We start from the raw sequence: 14,648 nt of genomic DNA, 5'->3' as shown, positions 1-14,648 counted from the left end.
AATAAACAATTTTAGGCTGCTGAAGATTTAGACGTACGTATAATGATTGATGCCGAGCAAACATATTTTCAACCAGCAATTTCACGTATTACTCTTGAAATGATGAGAAAATATAATAAAGAAAAAGCTGTTGTATTTAATACTTATCAATGTTATTTAAAAGAAACATTTAGAGAAGTTTGTACAGATTTAGAGCAAGCAAAACGTCAAAATTTCTATTTTGGCGCAAAATTAGTGCGTGGTGCATATATGGAACAAGAAAGAGCTAGAGCAGCAGCTTTAAATTATGAGGATCCAATAAATCCAACATACGAAGCAACAACTGATATGTATCACAAAACCTTAACAGAATGTTTAAGAAGGATTAAAGTAATAAAATTTTTTAAAACACAAATTTTAGTTTAAATTTATAATATTTAAATGTCTATTTTAGTCATTCAAAGATAGTGGTGAAGATCTCAAAAAAATTGGTATTATGGTTGCATCGCACAACGAGGACACTGTCCGATTTGCAATTGAAAAAATGAAAGAAATTGGTATCGAACCAGAAGACAAAGTTATTTGTTTTGGTCAATTATTAGGAATGTGTGATTTTATAACCTTCCCCTTAGGTAAATAAAATCTTTACTCAACTATTAATTACTAGTATGTTAATGAATTTATATTTATTTTTAGGTCAAGCTGGTTATTCTGCATATAAATATATCCCATATGGTCCAGTACAAGAAGTTTTACCATATTTATCAAGACGTGCTCAAGAAAACAAAACTGTCCTTAAAAAATTATCAAAAGAAAAACGATTGTTATTAGCTGAAATTACACGACGAATATTAAAAGGACAATGGTTTTATAAACCAAAAGGCAATTATGTTCCAGTTTAAGAAAAACAAAAACAAAAATGTAGAAAAAAATCAGCAAAAATACAAAAACAAAAAAAAAATTCACAACATACACACAAAAGTTATTTAGTTTATTAATTTAATTAGAAAAAGAAAAAAAAATAATAAAAATCAAAAACAAACAGAAAAGAAAATGAATAGTAAATAATTTGATAAGAAACCGTATTTACCAGTCTTTAATAGATGAGAATACATAACAATTATTTATATATATATATATATTAATATTATATATTATAATATATTATATATTATAATATATATTAAATATTTAAATTGAATAATAATTTAACTATACTTATTAAATACATAAGAGTAAGTTGAATATTACAATAAATTGTTAATTAAATATAAGAGTATTATAGAATTCACTTGAATTAAATATAAAAATTTTCATAATTATTTTTTTATATTATAAAGACATGCAACTTTTTATTAAATGATACAAAGGGGTTCCAATGAGTTTCAGGGAATTTAATTAAAATATTAAAAACACAAATTTTTTATAAATTTTATAATTAATTTTGTATGTATCATATTTTTACATCATACACTTAACACATTAATTAAATTATTCAATATTTCTGATAAATCTGTGATCTCACAGTCAAATATATATTTTTAATTATTATCTCGACATAAGACTTTTCCGCTGTAATCCAGTTTTTTTTACAGTATAACGCAATATCGTTCATTCACTCTTAACCTCATTTTCCTTGTTTCCTCTTCCATTAAAATTTGGAGAGAATAAAAAGAACATTAAAAGAACATAACTTAACAAAAAAATTTAAAGAACAACTTTACAATAGTTTTACCATAATTATAATTTCTTTATTTAAAATAATTTGACTTGTAACCACAGATTTTTTCTTTTAAATACGAGTACATACTTATTGTATGTCTATTATTATTTCTTCTATTGTATGTCTTCTTTTTTTTATATTTATCAAAAGTTTAAAACGATTGTATAAGCAAATAATTTTTTAATTATTTGTTTTATGGAAACTTCCTAGTGAAAAAGATATAAAAGTTGGATGTCTTATTAAAAAGTTATTTTTATAGATTTATGGGATTTTTCGATAATTCAGATTATGGACTTAAAGTTCTAACTTAAATTTGAAAAATTTTTTTTCTTAATGTCTTTAATTTTTTTGTGCATTTTTACCGCAATTCAAAAAAAACAAAAAACTTTAAAAATGCTTTAGAACTTTAAGCATGTTTTTGAGCAGCAATATTCGATCGTGTTTCTTTTCTAGCAAAGATTTATCGAATATGCTAGATATTTGAAGACTTTGTAATTTTGATTTATCGAACTTGCATCGAATTAAGATTGTTATCTTATAACTGAATTTTCGTAAATCCCCTATATTACATATTTGGCACGTTATATTTTTGCAGAATTGCGTTTACGAAAATCTCTTATATTATTAAGATTTATAAAATTTCTAAAAGATTATTTTCTTATAATTTTCTTTATTTTTTGTTTTCTTTCAGCGTCATTAGCGACATTGTAATAAATTAATTTCTGAAATTAGGTTTATGTAACGTCAATTGTATCCTGTCTTCTTTTTAATATGTTGAGAAAAAAAAAATTAATAAAAATTGAGAAAAAAAAATTGAAAAGAAAAAATTGTAAAAATTTAAGAAAAATTTGAAAAAAAAAAATCAAAAATTGTTTTCGAGTCTCGAATATTTTTAATTATTATTACATTGTAAGCTTTCTTGTTAATTTTTATTGTTTCAATTTCCAAGTTTCATCAGTATGTTATTATTATATAAATATATAATTGTGTAATTTTTTTATTCTATTTTTTGTTTGTTTTTTTTCTGTAACTCTCTCTTTATAATTTTATTTTAAAACTACCATTATTTTTTTTTTATTTTAAATTAAAAATACATAATTATATATACGAATTGTAAATCTATGTGTAATTCTATGTGAAAAAAGAAAACAATTTCATTATGTCTGTGACAAATAATATTGTACTTTAATTTAAGAAAAAATTAATTATAAAGTTCAAGAAAATATTCACATTATCGAATTGCTGAATTTTCACGTTAAGCAACTTTCTATATTCATACATACATAATAGACTTGAACTACAGAATTTAATTTATAGAATAGATTTCTCATAAATTATTAAAATAAAATTTAGTAAAAAATTTCACATAGAAATACGATAAAACAGAATGATATAAAAATGGTATATAATTACGGTAAAAAAATATTATTGTAAAAGAGAAATAAAAATGTACATTTTTTATTTTCTAATAGAATTTTATTTTATTTTTATTATTATTTTTATTTTTAACAAAATTTCATATTTAAATATATATAAAAAAAAATTTAATTAATTAAAAGAACGAAATTATAAAAATAAAAAATAATATTGTCTATGTTTTAATAATAGGAATATAAATGTCTTTAAATAAAAAAAGAAAAAACAAATTTTCAAAACACATTTTCTTTGTATTTATTTTCCATTTTATTATTTAATTAATCATTTAATACAAAAATTTTATCATGTAATTATTTATTTATTTATTTATTAATACCTACATTTTTAAACACTTTTTAAATGATCAACAACAATTCATTTAAACAAAATAATGGGCAGCATTCCGTATTGTCAAAAACAAAGTGTACAATGACATTGCATTGTCAAACAATAAAAACTTATTTTTTATACATTTCGTAGTACAAATTTTGATTTTTTGACATTAACATTTCTTTTTAAATTGAAATTATAAATAACATTGCAACTATTATTATTATGGTCCTTAATATTTGCATACTATTTCCAGTTTTCTACAAGTCAATGCAAGAAGTGAAAAGTTAGTGCTATGTCAATTTAAACACAAATCAACTCAAACTGGTAATACTTATTGTCAAAATTTTACAAAAAGCATACCGAATTTTTTTGGATGCACGATCTACTTTTCTCTGCGCTTCGAAAATTCCATTTATGCAATTCGAAATGCGAAACTTGACACATACATCGTTGACATTTGCGGTTTTTTTTTTACAATACAGAATATTGCCATATTTATAGTAATTTCTTTATTAAATTTTATTTTATGTTTTTATTTTATTTTAGCGATTTCATATATACGTTAATAAAAAAGGGATCTATATAACTAAAAATGTATGTACAAAATCAGGAATTATTGGAAGACTAAAAGAAGCAAATGAAAATATTTTGATATTATTTTAAATTATAAGAATTTAAGTTTTATATGTATATAATTTTATGCATTTTTTATTGTTATTGTTTTATATTATATAGAAAATCATATATCTTAATTCAATTTAAATACATACTCGTATACACGCACACATGTTTTGTAAAATCGTGGTAGCTTTTAATTTTTTAATTAATATATACGTTATTCACGTAACTATTATAGCAATCTTTTTATAATGATTTGAAAAAAATATGGACTCCAAAAACAATAAAAAAAAATTTGTTTAAGTAAAATAATTGAATATACATAAATATAATATTATGGACAATAATGTTAGAAATAATAAAAGTAAAGGCCTAAAGCTTACGTTTATATTTATTATAAAAACATACCTATGTATTTATTTTACAAAATTCTAAATTTTACCGAAATAGTAAAAATTAGTATTTATTTTAGCATAAATAAAACTTGTTTAGAATTTCAATATTAATACAAATACCTTTTAAAAGAAAATTATTTCTTAAAACTAGAATAATTTTTGGGACTTTGATGATAACTGTTATAATATTAAGAATTATCGTCAAAATCGCAAAATTATTATTAATATTTATTTTAATTAAATATTATAATAATAATATATTAATTTAATATTAATTAAATAAAACATAATTATTTATTTGAATAAATCATACGATAAATTCATTGAATTTTGCAAAGATTACTTAAGCAAATATTTAAAAATTAATAAACCCAAAATTTCTTAAAAAACTCATTTGAACTTAATATTTAAATTATTTTTAAGTAAATTGCAAAATTTAAAAATTTTGTTAAATTTTTTAAATAAGCTTTCTACAAAATTATTTTTTATATAATTGTATTCGGATTTCTTGTTAATTAGATTTATTTCAACAATCTACATTTTAAAATGGTAGTGTTTAATTCTGTTCTAATATTTTTAACCAATATTTGTTATTATATATTGTAGTCTCTAATAAAAGTTAAATATTCAAATGTTCATAATTTTTTTTTGAATTTATTATATTACATTTTTGTATTATAAGATATTAAAAAAATTGTTTTAATAAGAAGTTAAAGTATCTGAAATATTGAATGTAATAGAAACACATGAAATAGAATCAGTATAAGGTATAAAGTATTTTATTTTCAAGGAAGAATTTTTACTTAACATTATTTTTATTGAAGTCCTTATATAATATTTTTGATGCATTGTTACAATATTTTTATAGAAGGATTGCTATTTTATAAATGATTTTTTCAATTATTAATTTCAAAACCCTTTCATAACTTTAAAGTTATAAACGCGTATACTTATTTTAACTAGTTTAACAAATCAAAATAAAATATCATGTTTTAATCAAATTAAGTTTATTATTTTGATTCCAGAATTAAGTTTTGCTTATGTTGCACACTTTAAATACCATTATATAATTATTTTGGTATATGTAAAATGATTGTAACGAAATTTAAACAAAGACAATAAACAATATTTTATTAAAACTTCGCCTTAATTTTAAGTTTTGCGAATTCGAGCTATATTATATAATAAAATATTAAATAAAGTTATAGGAAGAAAAAGAAAAATACGAATAATTAGTAATTTAGAAAATTTTAAAATTTTTCGCTTATGTCATGAATATAAAAGTTGCTAAAGATATAAATTAATTATATCATATTGTATAGCAACTTGATATTTCATTTTAGAATATTGGATCATGCATATATACTGATATATCATAAAAGATATTCAGTTTTGTAATATCATATGACGATCGTCACAATATATACGATATTATAAAAAGAAGCTTAAAAAGACTTTCTTTTGCTAGCTACCTTTTTCTTGACAATCGAATTGGCTTTCGTACGCATTCTTATGATAACAATAAAAATATAAAAATGCCATCAATATAATTTTAGTTTATGTTTATTTTTTAAAGATATAGCCCTCTTAATGTTAATAAGATGTGATTAAGAATGAAAGACTTATCACGAATTAGGAAAATATTTTAAAACGAATAAATTAATATTGATCTTAATTGTTAAGTAAAATTATTAAATTAAAATTTTTTTAAAACATGTGTAAAATTTCGTACAAATTTCGAATTGAAAAGGAATAAATAATAAATTTTAAATTAAATGTTCCTATATTTTAAAAGCTTAATAACTTAATAATTGAATAATTTGAGAACATTTTCCGAATGATTAATAATTATTTAAAATTTTGAGAATTTTGTTTAAATTTAACTCAGAAAAAATTTTAATATTTAATATCAATATTTAATTAAATAATTAATTAAGTAAAGCGTAACACATAATTTTAAGAAAAAATTTGATAATTTACAAGATTCTTGATAATTCTTCAAAAATCAAATACCCTTTATAATTAATGTCTCATACTACAGTCTTTTTATCATTATTTCAAAACAAATAATAAACAATAAGGTATTTGATGAAATATTGATTAAAAACTAAAATATTTTTAAAAAAAAATTCAATTTATAACTTAATTTTAATGTTTAAGTAGTACCTCTAAATTAAAATTTTTATATTTATTTTTTATTTTGAGTTGAAATTTTTTAATAAAATTTGTTATTTAAAGCAATTTAAAGAGAATATATTTCAGGATCGAAACAGTGACAATTACATTTTTATAGGAACACACACATCCTATATAATACATTGTATTGAAATTAAGTGTGTTTTGAGAACAAGATGATGCTATTTATTACCAAGGAACATCCATTCATCAGTGAATTTTTAATATCTACTACTATATTATTCAATTTTAATATAGTACAATTATGATATTCGAAAAAAGTTTACACTTCAACATGTAAAATAAACAATTTCAACGTTCAATTAAATACAATTTTTAAACTTTAAACATATTAAATTTAATTTATTTTTTAATATTCTAGGAAATTAATTAGCATAGTAAGCAATAGCATAAAATTTTCATTTAAATATTTTAATTTTTAAATATTGTTATTATAATTTTTAAGGATTATATTCACCATTATACAAAGTTCATATTAATTATATTATTTACAATTATTGCGTATACTAATTTAAAAATTTAAACTTGAAGCACAACATAAAATGACATCAATGAATTGTTTGAAACACACAGGATTGTAATATATTAACGAAATTAAATAATTTATTGTGTCGCTATATAAGATTTATATTTTATTTAAAAATTTAACGAAAATCAATACTTGTAAAAAATTAAGAATAAATTAATAATATTCATTTAAGATCTCGATATCTCGATATCCTGATATACTGATAAAATCTTATAAAACTGATAAATTTTTTCAAGTATTTTATTTAATGCATTTATATAAATTTTTTAATTATTTTTCTTTGTCTCTTAAAATTTTGAATAGTAAAATATAGTTGCTTATTACAATATATTATTATATATATTATATAAAATATTAAAATGCTTTTTATTAAAATATTAAATGTGTAAACTATTTGAAAGACAATAATAATTGAAAGAAATTCGAAAATAAATTAAATATAATGAAAATAATTTTAAACTAAATTGATATACTAAAACAAAATGAAAAAACATAAAAAAAAATATTAAATAACTGTAAGATATTTTTATTTAAAAAAAAAATAATAATATTACAAAAAAAAACAAAGAAAAAAAATGTAAGAACTATTAATTAAATTGGAAAAAATACTATTATAAATTTGTTGAATATATTGTAAAATTATCTAAATGTAAATTTCTAGAAAAAAAAAGACCTGTATATATATATATATCTTTATATTTATATAATATATATACATATGTAATTTAAATAACTGAAAACAAAAATATACTAACAAGAAGAAAAAAATTAAAAGTTACAAAGTAAAGAAATTTAACCTTTATAAATATAGGGAGAGTCCATTTAGAAAAAACAATATGTATTTTAGCTTCAACAGTTTCCGTATAATATAAATTAATATGTATGTATAAATAATGAATTTGTTCTTTGAAAATTAGATCCTATATATAAATATGCTTCATAATATTCATGTGTCAATTACAACCAATATGTATTAAATGTATATTTTGGACACTAAATTAGGATTCTTAAAATCTAACAGTATAGTTGATTTCAAAATATCAAAGTTAAACATGATTCTATAACGTTGACAATTTTATATTTTAAGTACTTGTTTATAGTTTTAGGCAATTCTACCCATGTATTAATTAAGCTGCATTTTCAGACCCCAGTTAAAATAACATCAAAAAAACAAAAGCATTCAAACAAGAATCGCTGGTATTCTTTCTAAACTCTATAAAACTCTTGCCAAGAACGAAAGAAAGAAGCACTTTATATAAAAAATTTATACAAAAATTTACAACAAACAAATGCATTATTCACCAACTAACTAAGTATAATCATGTTGCATTCAATTAAATTCGGACAAAATATTTTTAAATCAATTTACCGTGCTGAAAATCTTATAGAGATCTAGGTTAAGGTAGATTTTACTTATTTATTTATTTAAATTATAATTCAACTATATTCACTCATTTATTTATGATTTTTAAAATATTCTTTCAAGATTATTTCAATTAGTTTATTACACATAATCATTAAATTTTAATATCAAATAAATCTTTCAAAAGCCAGAGTTTTTCAGGATGTAATTTCTAAAAATTCATAATAGTAATTTCGAATATATATCATAAATATAACGTACATATATGACAAAACCATTAACTACTTTCACTATTTAGCATTCAGACTTCCGAAGTACTAAGCCCTTAGTCAGAAATTTAAAATTTTTGTCAATAATTCCCACCATTGACCGATTGTACAATAAAATCATAAAACATACAATTGAATACCGTAATAACTACAGATATAAAAGTAAGGATTAAAATTTAAACTTAAAATTACTATTTTACAGCAAGTAATTTTTAAGAATTCATCTGAAACGCATACAGGCAATACAAGTCATACTCTGATCAATAAAATACTTTTGTAATATAAAATTAATTTTCGAATTTCAAAATTGTAATACTAAAGTGCTTCTAAATTCATTTTCCAGAAAATTATCAATAGTAAAAATACTTGCGTTTAATGTTAAAATTTTCTTCTCATTAAAGTGTCCTAAATATCACATTATAGTCATTTCACTTAATAATTTCAAAACGATTACTTATTAAATTTAATTAAATTAATTATCCATAAAATATTTAAATTTAAAATTTTAGTTTTAACAAATTTAGTAATAACAAAACAAAATACAATTTTGTATTTTTTACAAAATTATTTAAATTGTTCTTCTCACCCGCCCTCGTACAAAAAACAAAAAAAAAACCTTGAACATATTTAAATAATATTTTCACATTTTCAATAAGTGTGAGTTATAAAAATTTAATAAAACAAAAAATGCTGTGTAAACGGAACTGAATATAAAAAAAAAATGTTAAAAATTAAACTAAAAAAAAAAAAATAACAAAAAAATATTGAACTTAATAAATATTTAGAAAATTCAAAGTGTAATTATATTTAATATGTATAACAGATAAGTAGATAATTTTAATAAAAATATTTAATAATTTATATCATTATTAAATATAATTATTACAAATATTATACAATATTAAAAGTTAAGAAAGAAATTGATGTTACTTTGAAAAACTAAAAAGAAAAATTACAAAAAAAAAACAATATTGGACAAACATATTTGTATAATTATGCATGTGTGCACATATGTGCATATGTACATGAATAAACAGTTGAGTTATATAAGTACATATGTATATATGTATGTATATGTATATGTAAAATAAATTTATTTGATTTGAAAAAACTTAAATAAAATTTTAGCTTTGATGGTTGGATTTAAATCATCAAGACAAAAAACAAACAAAAACCAAAATCACAAAGTGATAATGTTATATTTATTTCATTTAAAGCGGAGCTGGAGTAACTTATCCCATATTTTTACCGACCGTATTGTGTATACAATAGGTAGGTTATGTGATGGCAACAAATTTTGCATATCGAGTTTTCGGTGGCAATGCACTTCTCTAAGTAGGGAAGTGTAAGTAAGCTATTTTTAGCAACCTGTCGGTCCGTCGGTCTGTCGGTCTGTCGGTCTGTGTGTGCACGCGTGTATCTCAAGTTCTGCTGAACCGATTTTGATGAAATTTTATATATAAGTTTATTTCCACCATGGCACGGTTTGATCAACTTTTGGGATATATCAGGCCTCGGGAACTGCACTTTTTGGCGGGCCTGTTTTACATTTTTGAACATTTTGAAGAAAATATTCAACCAATTTACTTGAAATTTCATATATAAGCTTCACGCGATCGTCCGCTAAATTATTTTGGAAGAAATCAGGCGTCAGCAGCTAGACGTTTACTACTGGCCAAATATATATTTTTGCGTATATAAAGAGAAATAATCAACCGATTTCATTGAAATTTAACATTTAAATTCTTCGTATTGAAACAATAAACATATAAATTTTTTGGAAAGATCAGGACTCGAAAACTGATTTGCGGACCGATTTTATATTTTTCACCATATCTACGGAATGAATTGATGGAATTTCTTGAAATTTGATATTTGAGTTCTGGTTGTTACCGAAACTAACTGGCGAGCATTTCAGGGAATTCGGGTAGCACAAAGCGAAACTCTACTGAGAGCCAAATTTACATTTTTCTAGGTATGTTAACCATAGGCTTACAAATGTCTAAAAATTGGAAAGAAGTATTTAACAGACATTTTTATAATATTCTGTAACACTTTCACTTAACCAGATAATATACAATGCGGTCGGTTATGTGCTGACCACATCAGATTTTTTTTTATTAAGATTGCTATCATGGTCTCGTTTCAATAACTGTTTTCAATAGAATGAAGAATAAAGGCTGTTTTTAAAAATTCTAAGCGACTTCCAATAAACTGTTAATTGTGTGGATTTTCCAGATTTCCAGAATTTCTATTTTCTGCTAGTACAGTCTACAGAATAGAACTACCACCTCGACTGATTTTTGGTAATACAATAGTTAGCTGTTAAAAGTTTTCTAATAAACTGCTAATGCAGAATTAGGTAAGAATTATACATTTTCCAAAAATCAGAAATAACTTTCCTCAATTGAGCATGTGTTGAAATTTTTTTCTTATATTTTAACGTTTTTTCAGTTGTTTTTGTTTTAGGTCAATTTTACGAATATTCTCCTCCTACATTAATCATTTATTAAATCAAATTTTAATATCATCACTGTATCCTAACTTTTCAAATTAAATAAGTTTACATTTACAAATTTGTAAAAAATAATATTTGAAAAAATATTTTGACTTTATTTAGAAATATTTAAAAAGCTAAAAATAGATTCCCGGTATGTACAAAAAGGGCATATTTCTGATTTCGTTTTTCAAACTTCCAGTTTGAGGAAAATCTATAGCATTAAATTACCAAGCCTTAGTGTTACTTAAGATCGAAAGTGTGCCAGTGTAATTATAAGATTTTGCCCCCGAAAAAAGATAATTACTTTGATAGGTCGAAGAAAGAGGTACATACATTAAAATTTTGTTCTAAAATTTTTATTTATCCCATTATTACCATATCTTATAAATGGAGACCAGGGTTAACACTTAATTTTCAAATTTGTGTGCCATAATTGATAAAAAAATGTAGTAAATGAAGAAAAGTATGTACTGAATTGTGAATTACGAAATTGTGGTAAAGTATTAACACTGAGGAAAACACAGACAGATAGACTTATATTAGTAATAAGCTTGCTGAAATTATTATACTTGCATTAATAAGATTAATTTAAAAAGAAAAAAATTATTTTAAAATGAAAAAACTTTCATTCCATTTAAAAATATTTTATTTTAATATCAAAATGATTTAATTTGATCCAAAAATGCTATAATATGTATTTTAGAACTTTGAAATATTCACGCTCAAAATTAGGTCTGTTACAAATAATTATTTTAGAAATTTCTTATAATAAAAGCTTTCAACTTATATGGCAATATTTAAAAAAAAACTTAAAATCAAATACAACAATATTTCCTTTTATATTTAGCGACATCTTTTGCTCGTTATTGCAAATAAAACTGTATTAAACGGCAGATATACACAACCTATATTTTTGTAAAAATAAAATCCTTTTTTGGTTTATGTGCAAATATGTATTATGTGAGTATAAGTATGGGCCACGCGAGTTTCTCACATTACCTGCTTACATTTAAAAAAATAAAATTCAAAAATAACAAAAATATGATTTTTGTTGACAACAGATGACAGAGGTGTCAGCGGCCTCGAGTTGTGGCACGTTTTTTGTGTGGCTCCCGCCACCGCCTTTTGTATTTGTATGCCCTTAAAATATTTCTCCTCATTTACGGCTACATAAGCTACATTTAATAATACTAAAACTTATACGTAAGAAGGTATAAATATCATATGTCAGGTATCCTCTGACATATGATATTTATCGAAATCCATGAAAATTTTTTTAATTTTTGTAAATTTTTTTTGCAAATGATAAATTTATTTCAAAAACTTCAGTGTTTGTCCTCTTATTGTCTTAAGTTTCTGATGTTTTTGATTGTTTTGACAAAATAATAAATTTGTATGGAATTTTGTGTAGCTCAATGTTTATCTTAATCGGATATTTATTTTTCTCGCAAGCAGAATTTGCCGAAGACTGGCCTATAGCATTAACACAAATATTGTGAATTTTCTATATGCATACATACTTGTGTACTTAATAAACTAAATTTTAATGTGATAAGTTTAAAATTTTTAATAAATTGCGAAAATAATAATATTGTTAGTTCAACTCTTATATTATACTCAAACTAGTTCTGCTTCTTATATTTAACGTTATTGGTGCTATTATTCAAACATATCATTAAAATTTCTTGAAAATTATATATTTTTCATTTAATCATACAAGTTTTATAAATTTTAGGAAATATTTTTAATTCTATATTATTAATACGGATATAAAGTGAAGGCTAATATACTGTCAATAAAACTCAAATTTCATTTAAATCACCTCGAATTCCAATATACATAATTGATATGCCAAATTTAAAACTTTTATACCATATACATATTATTTTAAATATACGCATTAATTTTAATTTGCATAACATTTTATTATAAAATAAAAATTAAATACGAGTATCATTTGTAAGTTGATATTAAGAAAGGATAGTCGAAAAATTCGCAAAATTAAGGCATGGTTCTTTTTTTTTGTTTCTTGAAATTTTAAACTTTAACAAACATTAACAAATAGAAAATATAACACAACTCGTATATACTTAATAGCCTAGTATATCCTTTCAAAATACACAATATTCTTTATTCACTCATTACGAAGGGAAATTAATCATTTTTTACAATTTATCCTTTATTCTATTTTAAATTTTCTTAAATTTATTTATTAAAACTTTTTAATAATCAACAACTTTGTATGTTGAAGTAACAAGTCAATCTTTTGTTAAATATTAAGAAAAGACGATAAAAACTTTTTGAAAAAACTCAGTGGCGTAATAATTTTCTCTATACTATATAAACTGAACTATAAATATTAAAAAAGTTTTTATTGTAATATCCTGCTTTTTTTATAAATTATATCAAAGGATACGGTTTATAATTTTCTAAAAAAATTCTATTACTATTGTTAAAATTTAAAACTTTTTACACAAAAAATTTAAAATTCAAACTAAAAATGCTATAAATTTACAATTTCCGTATATTTAAACTATTACTATTATATATGCGGCTTAAAATTGTTAAATTTATTTGCAGCAAAGTTCGAATTAAATTGGGCAACGAAATTTTGCCTTTAATAAATGAATCAATGCAATCATTATTGTATTCAAGTTGATTATTTATAGTTAAAAAAAAATTTGAATAATCTTTTATTACAAAGGGAAAATTGTAAGCGCAAAAATAAGATAAAGTCATCATTTAGCCAGGAGGAGCATAATGTGATGTGGCTGAGGAGGAACATAATATGATTTGAAACTGTTTAACTGAATATATTCCGAAAATTCCCATTTTTAAATACAACGTTAGTACACCAATTCTTACACCATTGTAATTTAAAAATGAGATTTTGCAGAAGAGGGTATACGAAAAATTTTTTTGTTATTTTCTTATTTGCATTCGTTCCTCACTAGAAATTCAACTTTCTCTTAATAACTTGAATAAGCATCGTACAAGCTTATGGCATTGTTATAGAAAATTTCTTTCGTACCTTTCTAAATCTATTACACGACTCAGTTCTATGGTAAATAAAGTTACAATAAGTGTAAGATTGGTAAAAGTACGAACATTATACCAATCATAATATTTAAGTAATAAAACAATTTTTAACTTTATTGTCATACAGGTATTTACCTCATAAATTCAATCATCCTACATGAATAAATGTAAAACATAAAACATCCAATTATATTCCTATTAAAAATTACATAATACGTTTAACGAAGTAATGAATTTGTTATTAATCTAAACGATTTTTTAACATGAAATTCTAAAATTCATTCCAAA

The 14,648-nt window shown here is 21.9% G+C and overlaps 1 protein-coding gene across 4 annotated transcripts in view; it reads left to right on the top strand.

Moving 5' to 3' along the window:
• The window catches only part of LOC129606889 (proline dehydrogenase 1, mitochondrial), a 53,891-nt gene extending 51,403 nt beyond the window's left edge, over positions 1 to 2,488 (top strand). For 2 of the 4 annotated variants that reach the window (XM_055520282.1, XM_055517897.1), the window contains 4 exons: positions 16 to 369; positions 434 to 611; positions 676 to 1,214; positions 2,394 to 2,484. In XM_055520282.1, the coding sequence (XP_055376257.1) occupies positions 16 to 369; positions 434 to 611; positions 676 to 881 (738 nt within the window). In that variant the 3' untranslated portion in view covers positions 882 to 1,214; positions 2,394 to 2,484. Of the gene's footprint in view, positions 1 to 15; positions 370 to 433; positions 612 to 675; positions 1,215 to 2,393 lie in introns of all 4 variants that reach the window. The other 2 variants (XM_055518696.1, XM_055519472.1) reach the window with 2 other exon arrangements.
• The last annotated feature ends 12,160 nt before the right edge of the window (positions 2,489 to 14,648 follow it).

The sequence above is a fragment of the Condylostylus longicornis genome, unplaced genomic scaffold, assembly GCF_029603195.1.
Source record: "Condylostylus longicornis isolate FDR11 unplaced genomic scaffold, ASM2960319v2 ptg000001l, whole genome shotgun sequence".
In the NCBI taxonomy this organism is placed as follows: Eukaryota; Metazoa; Arthropoda; class Insecta; order Diptera; family Dolichopodidae; genus Condylostylus; species Condylostylus longicornis.
This window is presented reverse-complemented; position numbering and strand designations above follow the sequence as displayed.